The sequence below is a fragment of the Dendronephthya gigantea genome, unplaced genomic scaffold (genome assembly GCF_004324835.1).
Source record: "Dendronephthya gigantea isolate DGI-Jeju-01 unplaced genomic scaffold, DenGig_1.0 000265F, whole genome shotgun sequence".
NCBI classification, from domain to species: domain Eukaryota; kingdom Metazoa; phylum Cnidaria; class Anthozoa; order Malacalcyonacea; family Nephtheidae; genus Dendronephthya; species Dendronephthya gigantea.
The window spans coordinates 68,735-91,795 of record NW_021163275.1 but is presented as its reverse complement, the minus strand read 5'-3'; the positions used below and the strand labels follow the sequence as shown (position 1 = coordinate 91,795).

The 23,061-nt window shown below is 38.7% G+C and overlaps 2 protein-coding genes and 2 long non-coding RNA genes across 4 annotated transcripts in view; 1 reads left to right on the top strand and 3 right to left on the bottom strand.

Moving 5' to 3' along the window:
• Positions 1–19,111, bottom strand: part of LOC114541097 (receptor-type tyrosine-protein phosphatase epsilon-like) — a 34,639-nt gene extending 15,528 nt beyond the window's left edge. The window contains exons 1-3 of the mRNA XM_028561076.1: positions 19,091–19,111; positions 18,626–18,928; positions 10,895–11,076 (exon numbers count right to left, since the gene is read on the bottom strand). Of these exons, the coding sequence (XP_028416877.1) occupies positions 10,895–11,076; positions 18,626–18,869 (426 nt within the window). The 5' untranslated portion in view covers positions 18,870–18,928; positions 19,091–19,111. The remainder of the gene's footprint in view (positions 1–10,894; positions 11,077–18,625; positions 18,929–19,090) is intronic.
• On the bottom strand, positions 1,158–1,690 carry LOC114541086. The gene is made up of 2 exons (XR_003689194.1): positions 1,587–1,690; positions 1,158–1,398 (listed from the first exon to the last, which is right to left on the bottom strand). It is a non-coding gene; the product is annotated as an uncharacterized LOC114541086 (long non-coding RNA).
• Positions 11,646–16,449, top strand: LOC114541078. The gene is made up of 2 exons (XM_028561062.1): positions 11,646–12,341; positions 14,539–16,449. Exons 1-2 carry the CDS (start codon positions 11,747–11,749, stop codon positions 15,588–15,590), a joined length of 1,647 nt encoding a protein of 548 aa, XP_028416863.1. The 5' UTR covers positions 11,646–11,746; the 3' UTR covers positions 15,591–16,449.
• A 3,443-nt stretch (positions 19,112–22,554) lies between the features above and the next one.
• Positions 22,555–23,061, bottom strand: LOC114541084. The gene is made up of 3 exons (XR_003689192.1): positions 22,976–23,061; positions 22,774–22,849; positions 22,555–22,685 (listed from the first exon to the last, which is right to left on the bottom strand). It is a non-coding gene; the product is annotated as an uncharacterized LOC114541084 (long non-coding RNA).

Sequence of the window (23,061 nt, the reverse complement as noted above, 5' to 3'; positions counted from 1 at the left end):
AAAATTAAGGAAATATTTATTTTATTGATTAAATTATACCGTTCTTGAAATATCTAAAGCTAATGATAATAACGTAAACTGTCTTAAGAATGTTTTGCTTATTTGCTATGAGAGATTTTAAAACAAAAATATGTCCATCAACTACGATTTTTAGAGGCTTTTGTATCTCAAGGTAGCTAGTCTAGTGAAAACATCAAACTAGAACAAAACATTACCGTCCCGTTTTGTACTCGTCTCCAGTTTATCAGGTCAACAGTGTAATTAAGGTTAAATGATATCAACCGTTTAAAGCCAGTGGCTGTGCTATCGCCAAATGTCTTTATGACATATAACACGTAAAGTCTTCCCAGGTCGATTTGAAGATAATGTTTACCATCTGAGACAGAAGCACACCAAGAACTACCACTAGATATCCTTGCATCAAAAGCCCTGTGACCTTCTGAAGAAACTGAGGCAGTGAATGACGAATCTGGAAATTTTTCTTTGTCTTCTAACAGAGGATTGTTGCAAATATGACCTGAAATAAAGAATGTTAGTCCAAATTTTTTCACATAAGCTGTACCAGCATATCTAGAATATACTTACATTTGATGTAAGAGAGCTGTGAACAGCCATTTGGAGAAGTTATAAGTGAACATTGAGACAAGTGATGCTCTTTGCCACCACAGTCAATGCTTCCAGAAAATACCTCTTTCGTGCTAGACATAGCAGTCTTATTAACAACGGAGGATGCTCGTGTATAACCCAGTTGACGACAAATAACATCTTTGGCGTTGTTCTTCAAACTCTGCCAACAAACTGTTTTGGTTCCATTATAATTCTCATCTATTTGTATAAAACCCTCGTTTGGTAGAGATGAGTCAGACAGATGCACGTTATCCACTAAAAAAACAACAATAATAAATGTTTACGTATTTTAAAAAGAATTCTTCTCGGGTTTCTAGGTGAGCTTTTGGGGTTTTGAGGTTTTTGGGTTTGGAAAGTTTAAAGTTTGAGGGTGGCACCAGTTAGTATTATTTTGCGCTCTTGCACTTCACACGAGAAGCATGCATCAAATACTCAGCGCTCGAACGCAACTTCAATCCAATACAAACATACCACATAATGAGTATTGTTTTGATCTATCAATACATTGATATTCAAAGTAAAGATATCTGTTCAATCCAGGACACAGATCATCAGAGAACAAGGTTTCATTCACAGTTATTTTACACTCATGTTGACCATCACATTGTTTCTTAACAAGACATGTTACATCAACTGTACAACTATAATCATCACTCAAACCACATGTCTTTGAGTCAGACAATCCACGGTAAGATGCAGTCTTGACCACCATGAACTGATCTTTAGGACAGGCGACATTCTCTGTCGTATTTCCATAACATGTCACTGAACCTTGATAAGGATAGGACAAAATATAGACCTCGATCGAAACTTAAAAAGTTGAAGTGAGTTTGTATACCTGGTTTGCATTGAGAATATAGAATTACTTTCTGAGCACTTCTTCTCTTTACTGTTGAATACATTTCTCAGACAACCCCTATATCAGGCAGAAAGATCGTACCGGCAGAAAAGAAACTTACCAAAATTAAAACGTTTATTCTCCTCGTCTAAACAGCTTGGGTTCGTTTTTATGTATCCATCAGGGTCTGCACACCTGGCTGCAGAATTATAAAATCCACGTAAACCTCCCCAAGAAGTTTGTTTTATAACCCGTTTGTCAGCACAGGCAGATATTTCTTTAACTTTTAGGGTGGCAGGAACGAAGACGTAAAACATTTCATCTTGATACCTCTTACTATATATAGCAAGACATCCTTGTCTTTTCAAATTCAACATGGCGCCATTATCACGAAACCAAAACTGAGCAGCTGGGTCCAGACAGTTGTTGGAGAGTTCAAGAAAAGATACGCTACCCCAGTCCGAGCCGTCTGACTGTATTCGTGCTGTGTCATAGATACACTTTCCTGTCTTGATATGTTTCACAAAGAAACCAGCAACACCTGAAGAATTTAAGATTCACGAGATTGATTGATTTTCTTGCGATGTTACTACCAAATATTAGAGAGTTTAAAAATCAAGTTTTACGTCAACCGGTAAATAGGAGGCAAATGTAATAAAAAAATAGACTCGGCACAGACTCGGTATTTTAAAACTTCAGGCAAACTCTTGATAGACGGGGATTTTTCATAGTTAACTAGTAGGATTCATAGGGACATATTTTTATAACCTAACTCAGTTGTATCCAGCGGTAAAAAATTGTTAATTAATCACATAAAAAAGTGATTACAATGTGTTTATTCTTGCCATCGTTTGATGCAGTTTTAAAACGAGAATGGAAGTTGATGAACGTTAATGCAAGTTACAAGACCTGTTTACCTCCGCCGTCAATAATGTCAGTATTCGTCAGAGGACTTTCGCAATTTTGGTAGTGAGCGGTCGAACACAAGCGAGACTTACAACTCACATCAACTCGCATTAATCATGAGACAGTGCACAAATCATTGTGAATGAGACAGAATTTCGATTTTCAATGCCTGGTGTAATATTTTAATAGCTAGCCTACTTACTATGAAGATACAGGAGAATGACAATGAACCCTGATAATTTCCACTCATAGCACTTGGAAAACATCCTTTCTTTTTAAAAAGTCGATTCATCGACAAAGATATCTGCAGTAAAGATGTAAGTTTGAACGAAGCCGGAAGAAGAACTAAATCGTTGATGTTGCGAAGATAAATATTCATAAAACTCAGTGTGAAGTCTGAATGTTGCTTTCATGATCCCAAACAAACAAAACGTCTGACATTCTTTTAGCAAATTGTGTTTTGTTTTTGTTAAATTACTGTAAATAATGACATTAATCATAAATCTTTCATATTTCTCAAAAGCTATATGTATAAATGACATGGTCGTGCATGTTATATTAAGAGAAATGATCCTCTCTAGACCAAATTTGTTGTCGATGGGTTGATTTTTAAAATTAAGTAAAACGTTCAGGTCGAAATATTAGCTTAAAGCAACAGGTGGTCTTAACTAGATTATAGATTATACATGGACGCCCTCATTTCATTATTGAAATTTTAATCTTAAGTTTATTGTAAATGTTCCGTGCAAAAGCAACTTTATAATCCAGTTTCCTTTTGGTTTTCGTATTCTTGCGGTTTTTGATTCAGATGACTATAAACATGATCATCTTCGTCCTTTCCAGGTCTTTTAAGAGCTGTATACGTCGACTGTTCATTCTCCACTTGTTCATAATTGTCAACATCATTTTTGTTAGGATTTTCATAAATATCTTTGGAACTGTTTTTGGTCTTCCTCTCCAAATTTCCCGTAGTGCTTGACGATTTGAGACGATGAACTCGGTGAAACAATAAATAAGCGATAATAATGAGTAGAATGACCAGAATAATTATTAATACTATAATTCCCACAAGATGATTTCCGCAACCTTCGCACTCTCCTTGAGCTAATGAAAGGAAGAGCAAAAATTAGAAAGATGCAACCCAGAATACAACAGATTTACTCTCCGTTTAGGACTCATTTCAAAACCCTAAAATCCTCTGTTGTAGAACTGTAACCGATACAAAAAGCTCTGGAAACTACACAAGTTATTTTCTCTCCCTAATTTAGTTTGTAAATTACCTGTAAGTTTCACAACTGAAATTGTATGAGCAGTTTTTGTAAATCGATCTTGAATATTACAAATGTATTTTCCAAAACTTTTTTCGTCTTTTATTGTTACAACCAGAACAGAACTGCGATAAGGGGTATTCTTTTCTATAAAACTCTCCAGAGCCTTTCCATCTTTTTCCCAACTGAAAGTGATCGGTGGTTCCCCTTGAGCAGAACACAACAAGTTGACAAGATCACCTTCCTTTGCCATTACGTCACCACTGGACATGTTGGTTAACACACGAGGGGCATTATCTGACGAACAGAAACATGCAGTTATACATTCCAAGTTAACTGATGAGCAGGTTGGGGGCATGTAGAATTAAATCTATAATAAACGTAAACATACCATGTTTTTTTCGGCTCAAAAATAAGGTGTTACAATTTATATGCAATACCTGAGTTTATGCTAAGGGTTGTCGATGGAGGACTCCAATCATTGGAGTAAAATTCACCCTAAAATGAAATATTTAGGACAAACAGATATAGAGTAGACAAAAAATAGGTTTACGGATATTAGATATAAGGGTATGAGGATATATAAGATATTGAGATAGCCTATGTTAGTGAAAATGCAGAAGGATCATTTGGTGTAATTGAATATATTTGTTTATTTTAATGTAATATCATAACTAGCAATACCTTGTCATCAAGAAAGATCCTTTGAAAAATACTGTAACTTGCTCCAGACTCCAGTGGTCCATTATAATAATCATTCGTTGTTGATCTTCGTCTTCGTGTTGTTTGAAAACTTGTATTTCCACCATCACCAAGTATAAACATGTTTTTATCCCTGCTTGTTATGACGGCAGCAATATAAGGTTTTGGTTCAGCTGACGTTTTAGCTTCTTTGTATGTTACTAGATCATTGTTATCGTAACTGCTGGGTGATGGAAGTTTGTCACTGCTCTTTCTCAGTTTCAAAGCCACGACGTAAAAATATCTAAAACAGATTTTGTTTGTTAAGTAAAAGTTGTAGTTGGTCATCCAAATAATTTTTTCTATGCAATTATCTGAAATATTGCTTTAGGAACGCTGGTTTTGAACTTACGTAAAATTTTCTAAAGGAATTTGTAACGAGAAAGTTAATGTAGTTTCTGTTTTCTTTGTTGCGATCTTTGTTCCTTCTGTAAAATAAATAACATCAATGATATGAACTTGAATGTCAGTATTTAGGTTGAGATCGATTTTAGCTTTCTCTTAAGGTGATGAGATCTGACAACGAATCTGTGAAATATAGGCCCTACCTCCATTTGTAAATATTCCTTGACTTTTACTATAGTTTCCTCGACCAACTTTAGTACTTGCAAGAACACGAACATAATATTTGGTTGAGGCATTCAAATTGTCGATGACCAACATCATTTTCTCTGTAGTGTGTTCTTTAAAGCAAGGTTTAGTTTCTTCATGTGAGATACACACAGTATAATTGACGATCACGCCATTTCTTTTCTCTTCTTCAGGAGGATCCCACGTGACTGATAAAAAGGATGAACTTTCTGCAGTGACTTTGACGTTCAGTGGAGGACCTTCTGGAGCTAAATACATCAAAATGACAACCGTAAGACGTTTGTTCGAATTTTCTTTGTTTCGACGGGTTCATGCATGTAACAAATGAGGCAGGGTATCAGTCAGTTAAAATTTCTATCGCGAGAGTTGTAGCAATCTTAAACAATGCGCGAAGAATAAACCGATACCTTCCTCTCGTGTTAATAATGCAATCATAGTCTTTTCGCCAAAACCATCCTTGTTTCCAGCAGCTACAGATATTTCATAACTTGTGTATGGAGTGAGCTTATCTATTTTATATTTATTTATTTCTCCCGTGGTCATATTCAGAATAATTGAGCCGTCCTTCTTTATTTTAATCCAAAATCTTGATACGCTGGTAAATCCTTGATTCTCAGGATCAATCCACGATATTTCAGCACTTTGTGACTTGATGTTAGAGACGGTGAGGTTTCTAGGTTGGTCTGGATATAAGGCTGTTAAGAAAGGAAATCAAACTCATAATTAAATAATTATCGCTTTCTAATCACCAACTGCAAATGCTTTACCAAATCCTCGATAGAAATAAACGTAACTTACTGTGACCACAGATCTCAATTCTCATACAAGGTTGAACTTCATGTGACAATGGAATGAACCGTAAAGCTCTTGTTGTTGTGGCATTTAAACTTGTTATGGTTGCGCCATTAAAAGCATTCTTGTTGCCCTGAAATATCTTTGAACAAATGCATAGAAATGTCAGGAAAATTTACATTTGCGCGAGAATCGGACATTGCACTACTCATTTTGATGCAATAATACCGTATACGATATTTCCCTCTTTTGATGTAGGCCTAAAAATGTAAAAGAAACGTATCAATCACCTTGTGATTTCCAGTCTCAACTTTTTTCCAATTGTTAGAATCAACTGTGTAATTTAAGTAAAAAGTCTTCACCCATTTTGCACTGGTACTGTCACCAAATATTGCAACAGTCATTATCACATAAAGTCTTCCCAGGTCAATTTGAAGATAATGTGTACCATCTGAGACAGGAGCACACCAAGAACTACCACTAGATATCCTTGCATCAGAAGCTCTGTGACTTTCTGAAGAAACTGAGGCAGTGAATGACGAATCTGGAAATCTTTCTTTGTCTTCTAACAGAGGATTGTTGCAAATATGACCTGAAATACGAAGATCGCTTGTTAAGACCTTGCAAGATAGCAAGAACCTTCAGTTATAGACCCTATACATACCACAAACAACGCTAAAAGATTTCACATTATCAAAACATTGATATTCAAAGTAAAGATATTTTTTCAATCCAGAACACAGATCATCAGAGAACAAGGTTTTATTCACAGTTATTTTACACTCATGTTGACCATCACATTGTTTCTTAACAAGACATGTTACATCAACTGTACAACTATAATCATCACTCAAACCACATGTCTTTGAGTCAGACAATCCACGGTAAGATGCAGTCTTGACCACCATGAACTGATCTTTAGAACAAGTGACATTCTCTGTCGTTTTTCCATAACATGTCACTGAACCTTGATAAGGATAACACAAAATGTTAATCACGATCGAAACTTAAAAAGATGAAGTGAGTTTGTCTACTTGGTTTGAGAATATATAATTAGATTCTGAGCACTTCCTTTCTTTACTGTTGAAATACATTTCTTAGACAAACCCTGGCATGCAGAAAGATCGTACCGGCAGAAAAGAAAATTACCAAAATTAAAACGTTTATTCTCCCCGTTTAAACAGCTTGGGTTCGTTTTTATGTATCCATCAGGGTCTGCACACCTGGCTGCAGAATGAAAAAAGCCACGTAAACCTCCCCAAGAGGTTTGTTTTATAACCCGGTGGTCAGCACAGGCAGATGATTCTTTAATTACTGGGGTGGCAGGAACGTAGAGGTAAAACATTTCATCTTGAACCCTCCTGTTATATATAACAAGACATCCTTGTCTTTTCAAGTTGAACATGGCGCCATTATCACGAAACCGAAACTGAGCAGCTGGATCCAGACAGTTGTTGGAGAGTTCAAGAAAAGATAGGCTGCCCCAGAGCAGGCCTTGGTCCTGTATTCGTGCTGTGTCATTGATACACTTTCCTGTCTTGATATGTTTCACAAAGAAACCAGCAACACCTGAAGAATTTAAGATTCACGAGAATGATTGATTTTCTTGCGATGTTATTACCAAATATTAGAGAGTTTAAAAATCAAGTTTTACGTCAACCGGCAAACAGGAGGCAAATGTAATAAAAAAGAAAATGGACTCGGCACAGACTCGGTATTTTAAAACTTCAGGCAAACTCTTGATAGACGGGGATTTTTCATAGTTAACTAGTAGGATTTATAGGGGCTAATTTTTATAACCTAACTCAGTTGTATCCAGCGGTAAAAAAAGTTAATTCATCACATAAAAAAATAATTGCAATGTGTTTATTCATTGCCATCGTTTGATGCAGTGTTAAAACGAGAATGGGAGTTGATGAACGTTAATGCAAGTTACAAGACATGCGGTTTACCTCCGCCGTCAATAACGTCAGTAATCGTCAGTACTCTTCAACTTTGGACTTTCGCAATTTTGGTAGTGAGCGGTCTAACGCAAGCGAGACTTGCAACTCATACAACTCGCATTAATCATGACACAGTGAACAAATCATTGTGAATTAGACAGAATTTCGATTTTGAATGCATGGTGAAATATTTTAGTAGCTAGCCTACTTACTGTGAAGATACAAGAGAATGACAATAAACGCTGATAATTTCCACTCGTAGCACTTGGAAAACATCTTTTCTTTTTAAAAAGTCGATTCATCCAGAAAGATATCTGCAGTAAAGATGTAAGTTTAAACGAAGGCGGAAGACGAACTAAATCATTGATGTAGCGAAGATAAATATTCATAAAACTCAGTGTGAAGTCTGAATGTTGCTTTCATAATCCCAAACAAACAAAACGTTTGACATTCTTTTACAGTAAATTACTGTAAATAATAGCATCAATCATAAATTTATAATCTTTCTTAAAAGCTATCTATAAATCACATGGTCATGCATGTTATATTACGACAATTGATCCTCTCTAGACCTAATTTGTTGTCAATAAGTTGATTTTTAAAATTAAACAGGCAGCAGTTAGTTATGGTCTGTGGCCTTATTTATTTGTCTTCCTGCATGCTTGGTTTAGCACTGTCTATATTATTTATTTTCCATGGTATCTTTCCCATTTCATGCTCATATGTCGTATGTCTTAAGTTATTATAGGTCTATAACGACTTTCGTCAATTTATATTTATTATAACCTTGGTCTTGGAATCTCGTGTTGTGTTGTGTATTAAATGCTCACTGATCATATGTATTTAATATTCATAATTGCCTGTTGGTACTTTCCATCAACCAATGGTGATAAAACGTTCAGGTCGAAATATGAGCTTAAACCAACAGGTGGTCTTAACTAGATTATAGATAACACCTGGACGTCCTCATTTCATTATTGAAATATTAATCTAAAGTTTATTGTAAATGTTCCGTGCGAAAGCCTGTTTATAACCCAGTTTCCTTCTGGTTTTCGTATTCTTGCGGTCTTTGATTCAGATGACTATAAACATGATCATCTTCGTCCTTTCCAGGTATTTTAAGAGCTGTATACGTCGACTGTTCATTCTCCACTTGTTCATAATTGTCAACGTCATCTTTGTTAGGATTTTCATAAATATCTTTGGAACTGTCTTTGGTCTTCCTCTCCAAATTTCCCGTAGTGCTTGACGATTTGAGACGATGAACTCGGTGAAACAAATAAACGATAATAATGAGTAAAATGACCAGAAGAATTATTAATACTATAATTCCCACAAGAAGATTTCCGCGACCATCGTCCTCTCCTTGAGCTCCTGAAAGGAAAAGGAAAAATTAGAAAGACGCAACCCAGAATACAACAAAATTTACACTCCCTTTAGGACTCATTTCAAGACCCTGAAATTCACTGTTGTAGAACTGTAACCGATGCAAAAAGCTCTGGAAACTACACAAGTTATTTTCTCTCCCTAATTTAGCTTGTAAATTACCTGTAAGCTTCACAACTGAAATTGTATGAGCAGTTTTTGTAAATCGATCTTGAATATTGCAAATGTATTTTCCATAACTTTTTTCGTCTTTTATTGTTACAACCAGAACAGAACTGCGATAAGGGGTATTCTTTTCTATAAAACTCTCCAGAGCCTTTCCATTTTTTTCCCAACTGAAATTAATAGGTGGTTCCCCTTGAGCAGAACACAACAAGTTGACAAGATCACCTTCCTTTGCCATTACGTCACCACTGGACATGTTGGTTAACACACGAGGGGCATTATCTGACGAACAGAAACATGCAGTTATACATTCCAAGTTAACTGATGAGCAGGTTGGGGGCATGTAGAATTAAATCTATAATAAACGTAAACATACCATGTTTTTTCGGCTCAAAAAATAAGGTGTTACAATTTATATGCAATACCTGAGTTTATGCTAAGGGTTGTCGATGGAGGACTCCAATCAGTGGAGTAAAATTCACCCTTAAATGAAATATTTAGGACAGACAGTTAAAATTATAGAGTTGACGAAAAATAGGTTTACGGATATTAGGATATTAGATATAAGAGTATGAGGATATATTAGATATTGAGATATGTTAGTGAAAATGCAGAAGGATCACTAATGGCCGTATTCTAAAAGCTCACTCACACTCAAACTCGTTGAGTGGGAGATCCTTATCTTCTCATAACGTTTCCATGACGGTATTTCCAGCCGAAAAGGGGATTGATTTTCAGTGATTTACCTTATATCTTTCCATCATTGAAAGAAAACTTTCTCATTGACCAGCATTAACAAAATTTATATGCCACACTCAATGAGTGTAGGTGTGAGTGAGCTTTTTGAATACAGGCGTTAGTGTTATTGAATATATTTGTTTATTTTAATGTATCATCATAACTAGCAATACCTTGTCATCAAGAAAGATCCTTTGAAAAATGCTGTAACTTGCTCCAGACTCCAGTGGTCCATTATAATAATCATTTGTTGTTGATCTTCGTCTTCGTGTTGTTTGAAAACTTGTATTTCCACCATCACCAAGTATAAACATGTTTTCATCTCTGCTTGTTATGACGGCGGCAATATAAGGTTTTGGTTCAGCTGACGTTTTAGCTTCTTTGTATGTTACTAGATCATTGTTATCGTAACTGCTGGGTGATGGAAGTTTGTCGCTGCTTTTTCTCAATTTAAGAGCCACGACGTAAAAATACCTAAAACATATTCCGTTTGTTCAGTAAGAGATAAAGTCTGCAGTTGGTCGTCCAAATAATTTCTTCCTTGCAATTATCTGAAATATTGCTTTAGGAACGCCGGTTTTGAACTTACGTAAAATTTTCTGAAGGGATTTGTAACGAGAAAGTTAATGTAGTTTCTGTTCTTTTTGTTGCCACCTTTGTTTCTTCTGTATAATAGATAACATCAATGATATGAACTTGAATGTCGGTATTTAGGTTGTGATGTTAGCTTTCTCTTAAGGTGATGAGATCTAACAACGAAACTATGAAATATAGGCCCTACCTCCATTTGTAAACATTCCCTGACTTTTACTGTAGTTTCCTCGACCAACTTTAGTACTTGCAAGAACACGAACAAAATATTTGGTTGAGGCATTCAAATTGTCTAACATCATCTTGACTAACATCATCTTCTCTGTAGTATGTTCTTTAAAGCAAGGTTTAGTTTCTTCATGTGAGATACACACAGTATAATTGGCGATCACGCCATTTCTTTTCTCTTCTTCAGGAAGATCCCACGTGACTGATAATGAGGATGAACTTTCTGCAGTGACTTTGACGTTCAGTGGAGGACCTTCTGGGGCTAAATACATCAAAATGGTAACCGTAAGACGTTTCCTCGAATTTTCTTTGTTTCGACAGGTAACAAATGAGGCCGGGTAACAATTCGTTATTATTTTGCAGAATATTAGTCAGTTAAAATATCTATCACAAGAGTTGTAGCAATCTTAAGCAATGCGCGAAAGATCCATCATTCTTACCATCCTCTCGTGTTAAATAAAAAATTTATACGCAAGTTATAAATTTGCGGTTAATGGAGTAATATGTTCTAGAAGGTCCTATTTCACCCTACATATGGACCATCTCTGGCCTAGCTGTCATAGTTATCGCATGCACTAATTTTAGCCCGGGCAAGGTCAAGGCCTCAATAGAACAAGGCAGTCTTTACCAGGCATGTTAATAGTTATAAAGTCCAAAATCTGAACGAACTCTGGCATCTTAGCATGTGAACAACGTATGCAAACTTGTGTTACGGCCAATCGAATCTCCCCTGACGGTCTTTCCCTTCACGTGGACTTGAACAATGGCCCCCTTTTTTCTGCAAGGATTTTGCCTGCTCCCCATGCATGCTTGGTCATCCGCAAGACCTCAGCCAATGCGTCCACAACGCCGGTCAAATATTTAAAGGTCTCTATCGAAAGGCAGTAATACATATATCTGCGTTTCAAAAGTAACTATAAACAAAAACTACAATGCCGAAGCAAGCTAAAAAGCGCCGTTCAACTCGTACTCGTCCATCGCGTCAAAACGAACAAACTGTGGCGGAAACCAATGGCGAGACGTCGAACGCGGCCAACCACACCAGCGAACAGCCGCTTGGTTCTGCCACGAACTACGCCGACATGTCCACCGAAGTCCTCCATCTTCTCTTGGCCCAGCGAAACCTCTCTCTTTCTGGTTCGCGTGACGTTCTTTTACGCCGCCTTGCTGATCACGACAGAACGGCAAATTCTCCAGCCTTAACACCAGCTCTACCACCACGTGATCCGACTCCCAGTACGCCTCAATTTTCCGCTGAATCTCTCCGCTCGTTGGCAGTTAACCTCGCACCGTTGCTCCGCGACGTTTTGGCCCGCGACACGCCACCATCGCCTCAACCACCGCTTCCACAACCATCGCCAGCAGCGAGCCTTATCGCGCAGTCCGCGCCAACACCCTCTTTCGATCTGGGTAATCCTTCCAGCGTTGCCACTTTAATCTCGTCTTCGCCAGTTTACTCGTCATCCACCTCATTACCGTCAGAGACTCCCAGTCTGCCTAAGAAAGTCGAGGAACAGATCGTTAACGGTGAGTTTGTCGATTTCTCTTTGCTTCTCCCGGGTAATTCAGACCGCCCCTCTTTCGGTCCAATTCGCCTGTCAGTCGAAGGTGATCAGGGCTATTCGATACCTCTTCCGAATTTCTCAAATTTCGGCAAGCGTCCAAAAATCGACAGTCTTGATAAGTGGCTAACAGCCTTCGGTGTTTACGCTTCGGTTGTTGTCGCTAAATTTCCGCACAAAGCTTCGCAGCTGTTTGCCTACCAGCGCATAATCCGAGAGGCTTCACAAAAGTTTAAAGGTTTGGCTTGGTATGCGTACGACATAGATTTTCGCAAGCTCGCCGCGAAACATCCAGCGCTCAATTGGGGCGAACGTCATCTCCAGCTGTGGCTAGATAAGTTCACAGGTCTCGCGCGCACTATCTGCTTTGTCTGTGGCGGCGCCGATCACATGTCTGATGTTTGCCCTCTTTCCTCATCAAGGTCCGAAGGCGGCCGGTCAAGCAATTTCCCCAACCGAGGATTCTGCCGCAATTTTAACGGGGGCCTCCCGTGCTCAGCAAACCCATGTTCCTTCGAACATCGGTGTAATCGATCCGGCTGTGGCGGACGGCATGCGGCATATGAACACGCTGACACCAGCTCTGCGAGAACTGATGACACTCCGCGTCGCAGAAAACACAAGTAAAGAGTTTGTTGATAGATTAAAACCAGTTACACCAATTAACGTTAATCTCCTGGAGTCCATGCTAACTAACCACCCAGATCGCGAATTTGTTGTTGCCCTCTGTTCGGGTTTAAGGGCGGGTTTTAAAATTGGGTATAAGGGGCCCCGTCACCCTTCGTTTCACCTAATCTTAAAACGGCCCTTATGTCGCCGGAAATAGTGGATGAAAACCTGCTCAACGAAGTCAAACAAGGCCACACAGTTGGCCCCTTCACTAGCCCTCCATTTACAAACTTCCAAGTCTACCCCTTGGGCCTTGTCCCTAAGAAGAACTCATCCAAATGGAGAACCATTTTTCACCTTTCCTATCCAAAATCATCAACCACTAGCGTTAATGCTAATATTTCATCCGAAGATTACTCTTTACAGTACGTCCGAATTGACGACGCTATGAGAATCCTTCTTGAACTAGGCCCGAACTGTTTCATGGCCAAAACCGATGTTCAATCCGCGTTCCGTAATATCCCAGTTCACCCCGATGACTGGGAACTCCTAGGCATGAAATGGCGGGGACTGTATTTTTTCGATCGTGTTCTTCCCTTCGGCCTTCGCAGTGCACCGTACATTTTTAACATGCTTTCGGATGCCCTCGAATGGATTCTCCTACACAAATTAGGTATTCCAAATGTTCTCCATATTTTGGACGATTTCTTTATCGCTGAGGCTGCCCCCCGTCCTTTATGCCTGACTTCACTGTGTAAGTTGTTGTGTTTGTTCACTGAACTGAATGTCCCCATAGCACCTGGAAAACTTTTGCTCCTACCCAAACCTTAGAATTTCTTGGGATTACTCTTGATTCCATCCACATGCTGGCTCTCCTGCCCGAGGATAAATTAAGTCAGGCTAGGACCCTTCTTGCGCAATGGCACAAACGCTCTTGCTGTAAGTTAAAGGAGCTTCAATCTCTTATTGGGATCCTTCAGTTTGCATGCCGAGTCATTGCCCCAGGACGCACATTCCTCCGACGCATGATTGCCCTTACATGTGGTATTAAACAGCCCTATCATTTTGTGAAGTTGAACACGGGTTTTTATAAGGATTTAGCTATGTGGGAAGTTTTTCTCAAACACTGGAATGGTATTAGTCTTTTTCTTGAGCTCGGGCAGACCCCCTCGCCCTCACTTGAATTATTTACCGATGCAGCAGGTTCCATCGGTTTTGGTGGATACTTAGCAGGACAATGGTTTCAGGGCCGGTGGCTACCCAGCCAAAATATCGCTAACAAAACTGGTATTTCGATCGCATGGCAAGAGCTTTACCCAATTTATCTTGCATGTTGTCTCTGGGGTGCCCAATGGGCAACAAAACGCATTGTGTTTTTCTGTGACAACGAGTCCGTTGTCCAAATTCTCAATCAGAAGACGTCAAAATGTCCGAAGATAATGGACTTACTCCGACCGATTGTTCTTTGTACTTTGCAAAACAACTTTACATTTACGGCCAGGCATGTACGCGGACTTGACAATGGCATTGCTGACTCGCTCTCTCGTTTTCAGATGGACCGCTTCAAACAATTAGCGCCGCTGGCCTCTCCTCTGCCTTGCGTCATCCCAGTATCCATGATTCAAACTTAAAGAACCGTGTTTATGAACTTATTCAGCATTCATGGGCACCATCAACCAAACAAACCTACGCCGCCGGCATAAAACAATTCATTTCATTCTGCCTTGCAAAAGGTATCGTGACACCCTGTTCACCTTTACTGCCTGCGACTGAACTTACCCTGCTCTACTTCGTCGGCCATCTATCCAAATCTGTTTCATATTCAACTGTTAAAACATACTTAGCTAGCGTGTCTTACCTCCACGTAAATTTTCAAATCCCATTCGACATGGGGAGCATGCAACTATTAGAAAAAAGTCTAAAAGGTCTGAAGCGCCTCAAGGGTGAAAAATTGCGGGATCGACGGCCTATCACTGTGACCGAACTCGAGTCCCTTCATTCTGCCCTACGACCTCAGTTTACAGACTGTTTAGACAATGTGATGCTTTGGGCCGCCTTCACTCTGGCCTTTTTTGGCTTCCTGCGCTGTAGTGAATTCACGTGTAATTCTCCATTCGATCCCGAGTGCCACCTATCCCGCAATGACATTATTTTCCACCCAAATATCCTCCACGCAGAATATTACGATGTCTTGATCAAGCGTTCCAAAACCGACCCTTTTCGTCGTGGATGCCGTTTGACAATCGGCTCATCGCGTAATAAACTCTGCCCGGTTCGAGCTATGAAAACATATCTACTCCAGTCATCGTCTGGCCAAACCCCTCGTCCACTGTTCCAATTTACATCTGGTGTCCCACTTACACGTGTAACCCTAACATCGCATCTACGTCATCTACTTCAAGGGCAAGGACTGGCCGAAAACCTCTACGCCTCTCATAGTTTCAGGATCGGAGCTGCTACAGCTGCGGGCTCAGCCGGCCTACCCTCCTGGCTCATCAAAACGCTAGGACGTTGGTCTTCAGACTGTTACGAGAGATACATTAGAACTCCAAAGGACGTCTTAGCTTCCGTTCCATACAAACTAACTGCAAGTACCAAACATTAAAAATTTTGTTTTAATATCTACCTTTTAAACTCAATCATTATGCTTCCTTGCTGTATAGTCCGTATAACACCAGTCCCCTATTTGTGTGTATGTGGATCCTTCCTGCAAACTCATAGCCTGCCGTATGTTTTGTTCTGTCATGCTACCACGGCAACTGCACGATATCTTCGAATCTGTTTGTTCAAGGACCCACATACACACAATTGCCGGCCACCTTCGCAGGATTGTGTTTTAAAGACATTTTAGGGTGGCCCTCTCTCCTGTCGAAAGACAGGACTCTAATTCGGCTACTTCCCGTGGCGGAAATGGCGGTTTGCACTTTGTGCAGACCGCCATTAATGGCAGGAAGTGCTGTCCTTCTGGACAACACCTCACCACGTGAAGTGCATTTGTACAGGTCATTTTGGTCGAAAACGCGACCTGATGACCTGACCTAGAGACTCGATGGGTCAGTCAGACAATATTTGAGTCGAGCTGACTGACCTGAACAGGGGTCCGCCTGTTCCCCTGTTATCTAGAGGTCCGCCTGTTCCTCTAGAAAAACCTATAGTTTTTGCATGCTCTGTCGGGTTTTGAGTGCCCTTACTGTCTCAGTATAACTAATGGTGGTCCCTAGATCATCAGGTCTCAACTCACTGAACAACATGCACAGAGCTGGCTCACACCCTCTGCAACTTAGAGGTCCTCCTGTTCCTCTAGGAAAAACTTAGGTTAATTAGAGCCTCTAGACCTTTTTTCGAGCGCTTCCTGCCCAAATTATATGCCACAAAAATGTCTCATTGTGTTTTTCTTTGCTGAGTTGCCAGACGTTCAAAATCCTTATAAAGAATCTCAACATATAAACTACATTAAAAAAAAATTTATACGCAAGTTATAAATTTGCGGTTAATGGAGTAATATGTTCTAGAAGGTCCTATTTCACCCTACATATGGACCATCTCTGGCCTAGCTGTCATAGTTATCGCATGCACTAATTTTAGCCCGGGCAAGGTCAAGGCCTCAATAGAACAAGGCAGTCTTTACCAGGCATGTTAATAGTTATAAAGTCCAAAATCTGAACGAACTCTGGCATCTTAGCATGTGAACAACGTATGCAAACTTGTGTTACGGCCAATCGAATCTCCCCTGACGGTCTTTCCCTTCACGTGGACTTGAACAATGGCCCCCTTTTTTCTGCAAGGATTTTGCCTGCTCCCCATGCATGCATTGGTCATTCGCAAGACCTCAGCCAATGCGTCCACAACGCCGGTCAAATATTTAAAGGTCTCTATCGAAAGGCAGTAATACATATATCTGCGTTTCAAAAGTAACTATAAACAAAAACTACAAAAATAAACCCCACCCACCTCCCCACAGCGAAGGACTGGCCGCTGTGGCATCCGCATGTAAATATACTGATACGTTAAGTTCGTTCATATGTTATCTCTAGATAGTCTATCGATATTCTTCTTGTAACTTGTAATGAATTGCAGTGATTAAACAATGGCAGGAAGTGCTGTCCTTCTGGACAACACCTCACCACGTGAAGTGCATTTGTACAGGTCATTTTGGTCGAAAACGCGACCTGATGACCTGACCTAGAGACTCGATGGGTCAGTCAGACAATATTTGAGTCGAGCTGACTGACCTGAACAGGGGTCCGCCTGTTCCCCTGTTATCTAGAGGTCCGCCTGTTCCTCTAGAAAAACCTATAGTTTTTGCATGCTCTGTCGGGTTTTGAGTGCCCTTACTGTCTCAGTATAACTAATGGTGGTCCCTAGATCATCAGGTCTCAACTCACTGAACAACATGCACAGAGCTGGCTCACACCCTCTGCAACTTAGAGGTCCTCCTGTTCCTCTAGGAAAAACTTAGGTTAATTAGAGCCTCTAGACCTTTTTTCGAGCGCTTCCTGCCCAAATTATATGCCACAAAAATGTCTCATTGTGTTTTTCTTTGCTGAGTTGCCAGACGTTCAAAATCCTTATAAAGAATCTCAACATATAAACTACATTAATAACGCAATAATAGTCTCTTCGCCAAAACCATCCTTGTTTCCAGCAGCTACATATATTTCATAACTTGTGTATGGAGTGAGCTTATCTATTTTATATTTATTTATTTTTCCCGTGGTGATATTCAGAATAAGTGAGCCGTCTTTCTTCATTTTAATCCAAAATCTTGATACGCTAGTAAATCCTTGATTCTCAGGAACAATCCACGATATTTCAACACTTCGTGACTTGATGTTAAAGGCGGTGATGTTTCTAGGTTGCTCTGGATATAAAGCTGTTAAGAATAGAAATAAATGAGATAAATATCCTTTCTAAATTATCGTTGGCAGCTCTTTATTAGAGCTTCGATGGGATATAAAGCAATGTATAACTTACTGTCACCACAAATCTCAATTTTCATACAAGGTTGAACTTCATATGATAATGGAATAAACCGTAAAGCTCTTGTTGTTGTGTCATTTAAACTTGTTATGGTTGTGCCATTAAAAGCATTCTTGTTGCCCAGAAATATCTTTGAACAAATGCATAGAAATGTCACTCAGGAAAATTTACATTTGCGCGAGAATCGGACATTGGACTACTCATTGTGATGCAATAATACCGTATACGATATTTCCCTCCTTTGATGGAGGCATAGAAATGTAAAAGAAAACGTATCAGTCACCTTGTGATTTCCAGTCTGAACTTGTTTCCAATTGTTAGAATCAACAGTGTAATTTAAGTAAAACGTCTTCACCCATTTTGCATTGGTACTGTCACCAAATATTGCGACAGTCAATATCACATAAAGTCTTCCCAGGTCCACTTGAAGATAATGTTTGCCATCTGAGACAGAAGCACACCAAGAACTACCACTAGATATCCTTGCATCAGAAGCTCTGTGATCTTCTGCAGAAACTGAGGCAGTGAATGACGAATCTGGAAATCTTTCTTTGTCTTCTAACAAAGGATTGTTGCAAATATGACCTGAAATACCAAGATAAATTGTTACGTCCATGTAAAGCAGCATAATTAAACCTTTATTATAGACACAATACATACCACAAACAACGCTATAAGATTTCACAGTATCAATACATTGATATTCAAAGTAAAGATATTTTTTCAATCCAGGACACAGATCATCAGAGAACAAGGTTTCATTCACAGTTATTTTACACTCATGTTGACCATCACATTGTTTTTTAACAAGACATGTTACATCAACTGTACAACTATAATCATCACTCAAACCACATGTCTTTGAGTCAGACAATCCACGGTAAGATGCAGTCTTGACCACCATGAACTGATCTTTAGGACAGTTCACGTTCGCTGTCGCATTTCCATAACATGTCACTGAACCTTGATAAGGATAACACGAAATGTTAATCGCGATTGAGACTTGAAAGGACTCGGGGAGAATACAGCTGTAGCTAATTATACGTTCTTGTTCTCAATTTTTTCTCTTCACTGTTGAATTTCTCAGACAACCCTGGCAGACAGAAACGATCGCACAAAACTTACCAAAATTAAAACGTTTATTCTCCCCGTCTACACAGCTTCTGACTGTTTCTATGTATCCATCAGGGTCTGCACACCTGGCTGCAGAAGAATAAAGTAGACCACTTATACCTCCCCAAGAGGTTTGTTTTACAATCCGGTGGTCAGCACAGGCAGATTTTTCTTTAATTTCTGGGGTAGCAGGAACGTAGACATAAAACATTTCATCTTGATATTTTTTATCAAATATAGCAAGACATCCTTGTCTTTTCAAATTCAACATGGTGCCATTATCACGAAACCGAAACTGAGCAGCTGGGTCCAGACAGTTGTTGGAGAGTTCAAGAAAAGATACACTGCCCCAGTCCGAGCCTCCTGACTGTATTCGTGCTGTGTCATAGATACACTTTCCTGTCTTCACATGTTTCACAAAGAAACCAGCAATACCTGAAAAACATGAGCACAAACACATCTCGCCTGGCTTACCCATGAATGTATGAGACTAAAAATTTAAGATTCAAGAGAATGCTTGATTTTTTTCTTGCGGTGTTTTAACGAAATATTAGAAAGTTTAAGCTTCACGTTATACCTCAACCGGCAAACACCAGGCAAAGAAAAAAAATAGGCAAAAATGTGATAAAGCGTAAACGAACTCGAAGTTTTAAAACTCCAGGCGCAATCGTTGTTTACTTATAGGAAAAAAATAGGAAACGAAGAATCTGGATGAAAATTCTGTCAAGAGAGTTCAGTCTTTCCCGTTTCCGCTTTCCAGAATCGCGGTGCTTGAATTAACTCCTTATTTAAAGCTCTAGTGATTTATATTTTCCAAGTCAATCAGATAATTAGTGAACGATCATTAAGCGAAATACTGCCATTGGAAACTCTAGTTAGTATAAATATCGGCAATATAATAAGAACCATCTCCAGAGATACGAAATATCGAATCTAATAACTTGCTTTGCCAATATTTGGCAAAGCAAGTTATTAGATGGTTTTGCCATAGATTTAAAGGTTTAATTCATAGGTTTGATGTAGTTTTAAAACGAGAATGGGAGTTGATGGAAGTTATAAGACATGTTTACCTCCGCCGTCAACAACGTCAGTAATCGTCAATACTCTTCAACTTTGGACTTTCCCAATTTTGGTAGTGAGCGGTCCAACGCAAGCGAGACTTGCAACTCACATCAACTCGCATTAATCATGAGACAGTGAACAAATCATTGTGAATTAGACAGAATTTGAATGCAAGGTGTAATATTTTAATAGCTAGCCTACTTACTATGAAGATACAAGAGACTGACAATAAACCCTGATAATTTCCACCCATAGCACTTTGAAAACATCTTTTCTTTTTAAAAAGTCGATTTATCGACAAAGATATCTGCAGTAAAGATGTAAGTTTAAACGAAGCCGGAAGACGAACTAAATCGTTGATGTTGCGAAGACAAATATTCATAAAACTCAGTGTGAAGTCTGAATGTTGCTTTCATAATCCCAAACAAACAAAACATCTGACATTCTTTTACAGTAAATTACTGTAAATAATGGCATCAATCATAAATCTACCATCTTCCTCAAAAGCTATGTATAAATGACATGGTCATACATGTTATATTAAGAGAAATGATCGTCTCTAGACCTAATTTGTTGTCGATAAGTTGATTTTTAAAATAAACAGGCAGCAGTTAGTTATGGTCTGTAGCCTTATTTATGTGTCTTCCTGTATGCTTGGTATAGCCTCGGGTTTAGCACTGTCATATATTATTTATTTTCCACGATATCTTTCCCATTTCATGCCCATATGTCGTATGTCTTAAGGTACGTAATATAGGTCTATAACGACTTTCATCAATTTATATTTATTCAAACCTTGGAATCTCGTGTTGTGTAATGTATTAAATGCTCACTGATCATATGTATTTAATATTCATAATTTACATACATGTTAACATTATTCTCTATTAGCACTTTCCATCAACCTATGGTGAAAAACGATCAGGTCGAAGTACATTATTGAAATTATTGAAATCTTCATTTCATTACTGAAATTTTAATCTTAAGTTTATTGTAAATGTTCCGTGCAAAAGCCTCTTTATAATCCAGTTTCCTCCTGGTTTTCGTATTCTTGCCTTTTTTGATTCAGATGACTATAAACATGATCATCTTCGTCCTTTCCCGGTCTTTTAAGAGCTGTATACGTCGACTGTTCATTCTCCACTTGATCATTATTGTCAACGTCATCATAAATATCTTGGGAACTGTCTTTGGACTTCCTCTCCAAATTTCCCGTAGTGCTAGACGATTTGAGACGATGAACTCGGTGAAACAAATTAGCGATAATAATCAGTAAAATGACCAGAAGAATTATTAATACTATAATTCCCACGAGATGATTTCCGCAACCTTCGCACTCTCCTTGAGCTAATGAAAGGAAGAGGAAAAATTAGAAAGATGCAACCCAGAATACAACAGATTTACACTCCGTTTAAGACTCATTTCAAGAGCCTGAAATCCTCTGTTGTGGAACTGTAACCGATGCAAAAAGCTCTGGAAACTACACAAGTTGTTTTCTCTCCCTAATTTAGTTTGTAAATTACCTGTAAGTTTCACAACTGAAATTGTATGAGCAGTTCTTGTAAATCGATCTTCAATATTGCAAATATATTTTCCAAAATTTGTTTCGTCTTTCATTGTTACGACTAGTAAGGAACTACGATGAGGCATGTCCTTTACCATGAATCTATCCAGTGACGTCTGATCTTTTTCCCAACTGAAAGTGATCGGTGGTTCCCCTTGAGCAGAACACAACAAGTTGACAAGATCACCTTCCTTTGCCATTACGTCACCACTGGACATGTTTGTTAACACACGAGGGACACCACCTGAGGAACAAAAATTCACCTACGTTACGTTACAATATAACCCAAGAGCTGCGTGGCGCGGTCTTCGAATAACTTCGCTTATAGAATATGATATAACAACAGCTTAAAATAAACCGAGATTTTCCTTAAGCTCTTTAAACGTAAACTTACCATTTTTTTTTCTGCTCAAAAAATAACGTGTGATTATTTGTATGCAATACCTGTGTTTGTGGTTAGGGTTGGTCTTGGCGCTTGTGTTATCGTTGTCGATGCGGGACTCCAATCAGTGGAGTAAAATTCACCCTTAGAGTGAATGAAAATAGGTTTTCGTGTTAACAAGATATAGGATATTTTTGAGAAGGAGACGATTATTAGTGAAAATGCAGAAAGTTCACTTTGTTTTATTGAATATATTTGTCTTTCCTAATCGCTTCGAATGTAATGTCATAACTAGCAACACCTTCTCATCAAGAAAGATCCTTTGAAAAATACTGTAACTTGCTCCAGACTCCAGTGGTCCATTATAATAATCATTTGTTGTTGATCTTCGTCTTCGTGTTGTTTGAAAACTTGTATTTCCACCATCACCAAGTATAAACATGTTTTCATCTCTGCTTGTTATGACGGCAGCAATATAAGGTTTTGGTTCAGCTGACGTTTTAGCTTCTTTATATGTCACTAGATCATTGTTATCGTAACTGCTGGGTGATGAAAGTTTGTCATTGTCTTCTATTCTTAAAGCCACAACGTAAAAATACCTACAAAATATTCTGTAGTTATATAGTCATCTGAATGGTTTCTTCTGAAATTCTTTGTAATATTAGTTCAGTAACGTTTATAACTTACGCAAAATTTTCCGAAGGGCTTTGTAATGGGAATGTTAATGTAGTTACTGTTTTATTTGTGGCCATCCCTGTTCGTTCTGAGGAAAAATATGCAAATTTGTTAGTGATCTGGCATGGAATTTTTCCTATGATAATTTAGTCAGTTGTGAAGTTTACTCTTCCCAGACTAATAGGCAGATCTTAAGATTAAACGTCGGATCTACCTCCATTTGTAAATATTCCCTGACTTTTACTGTAGTTTCCTCGACCAACTTTAGTACTTGCAAGAACACGAACAAAATATTTGGTT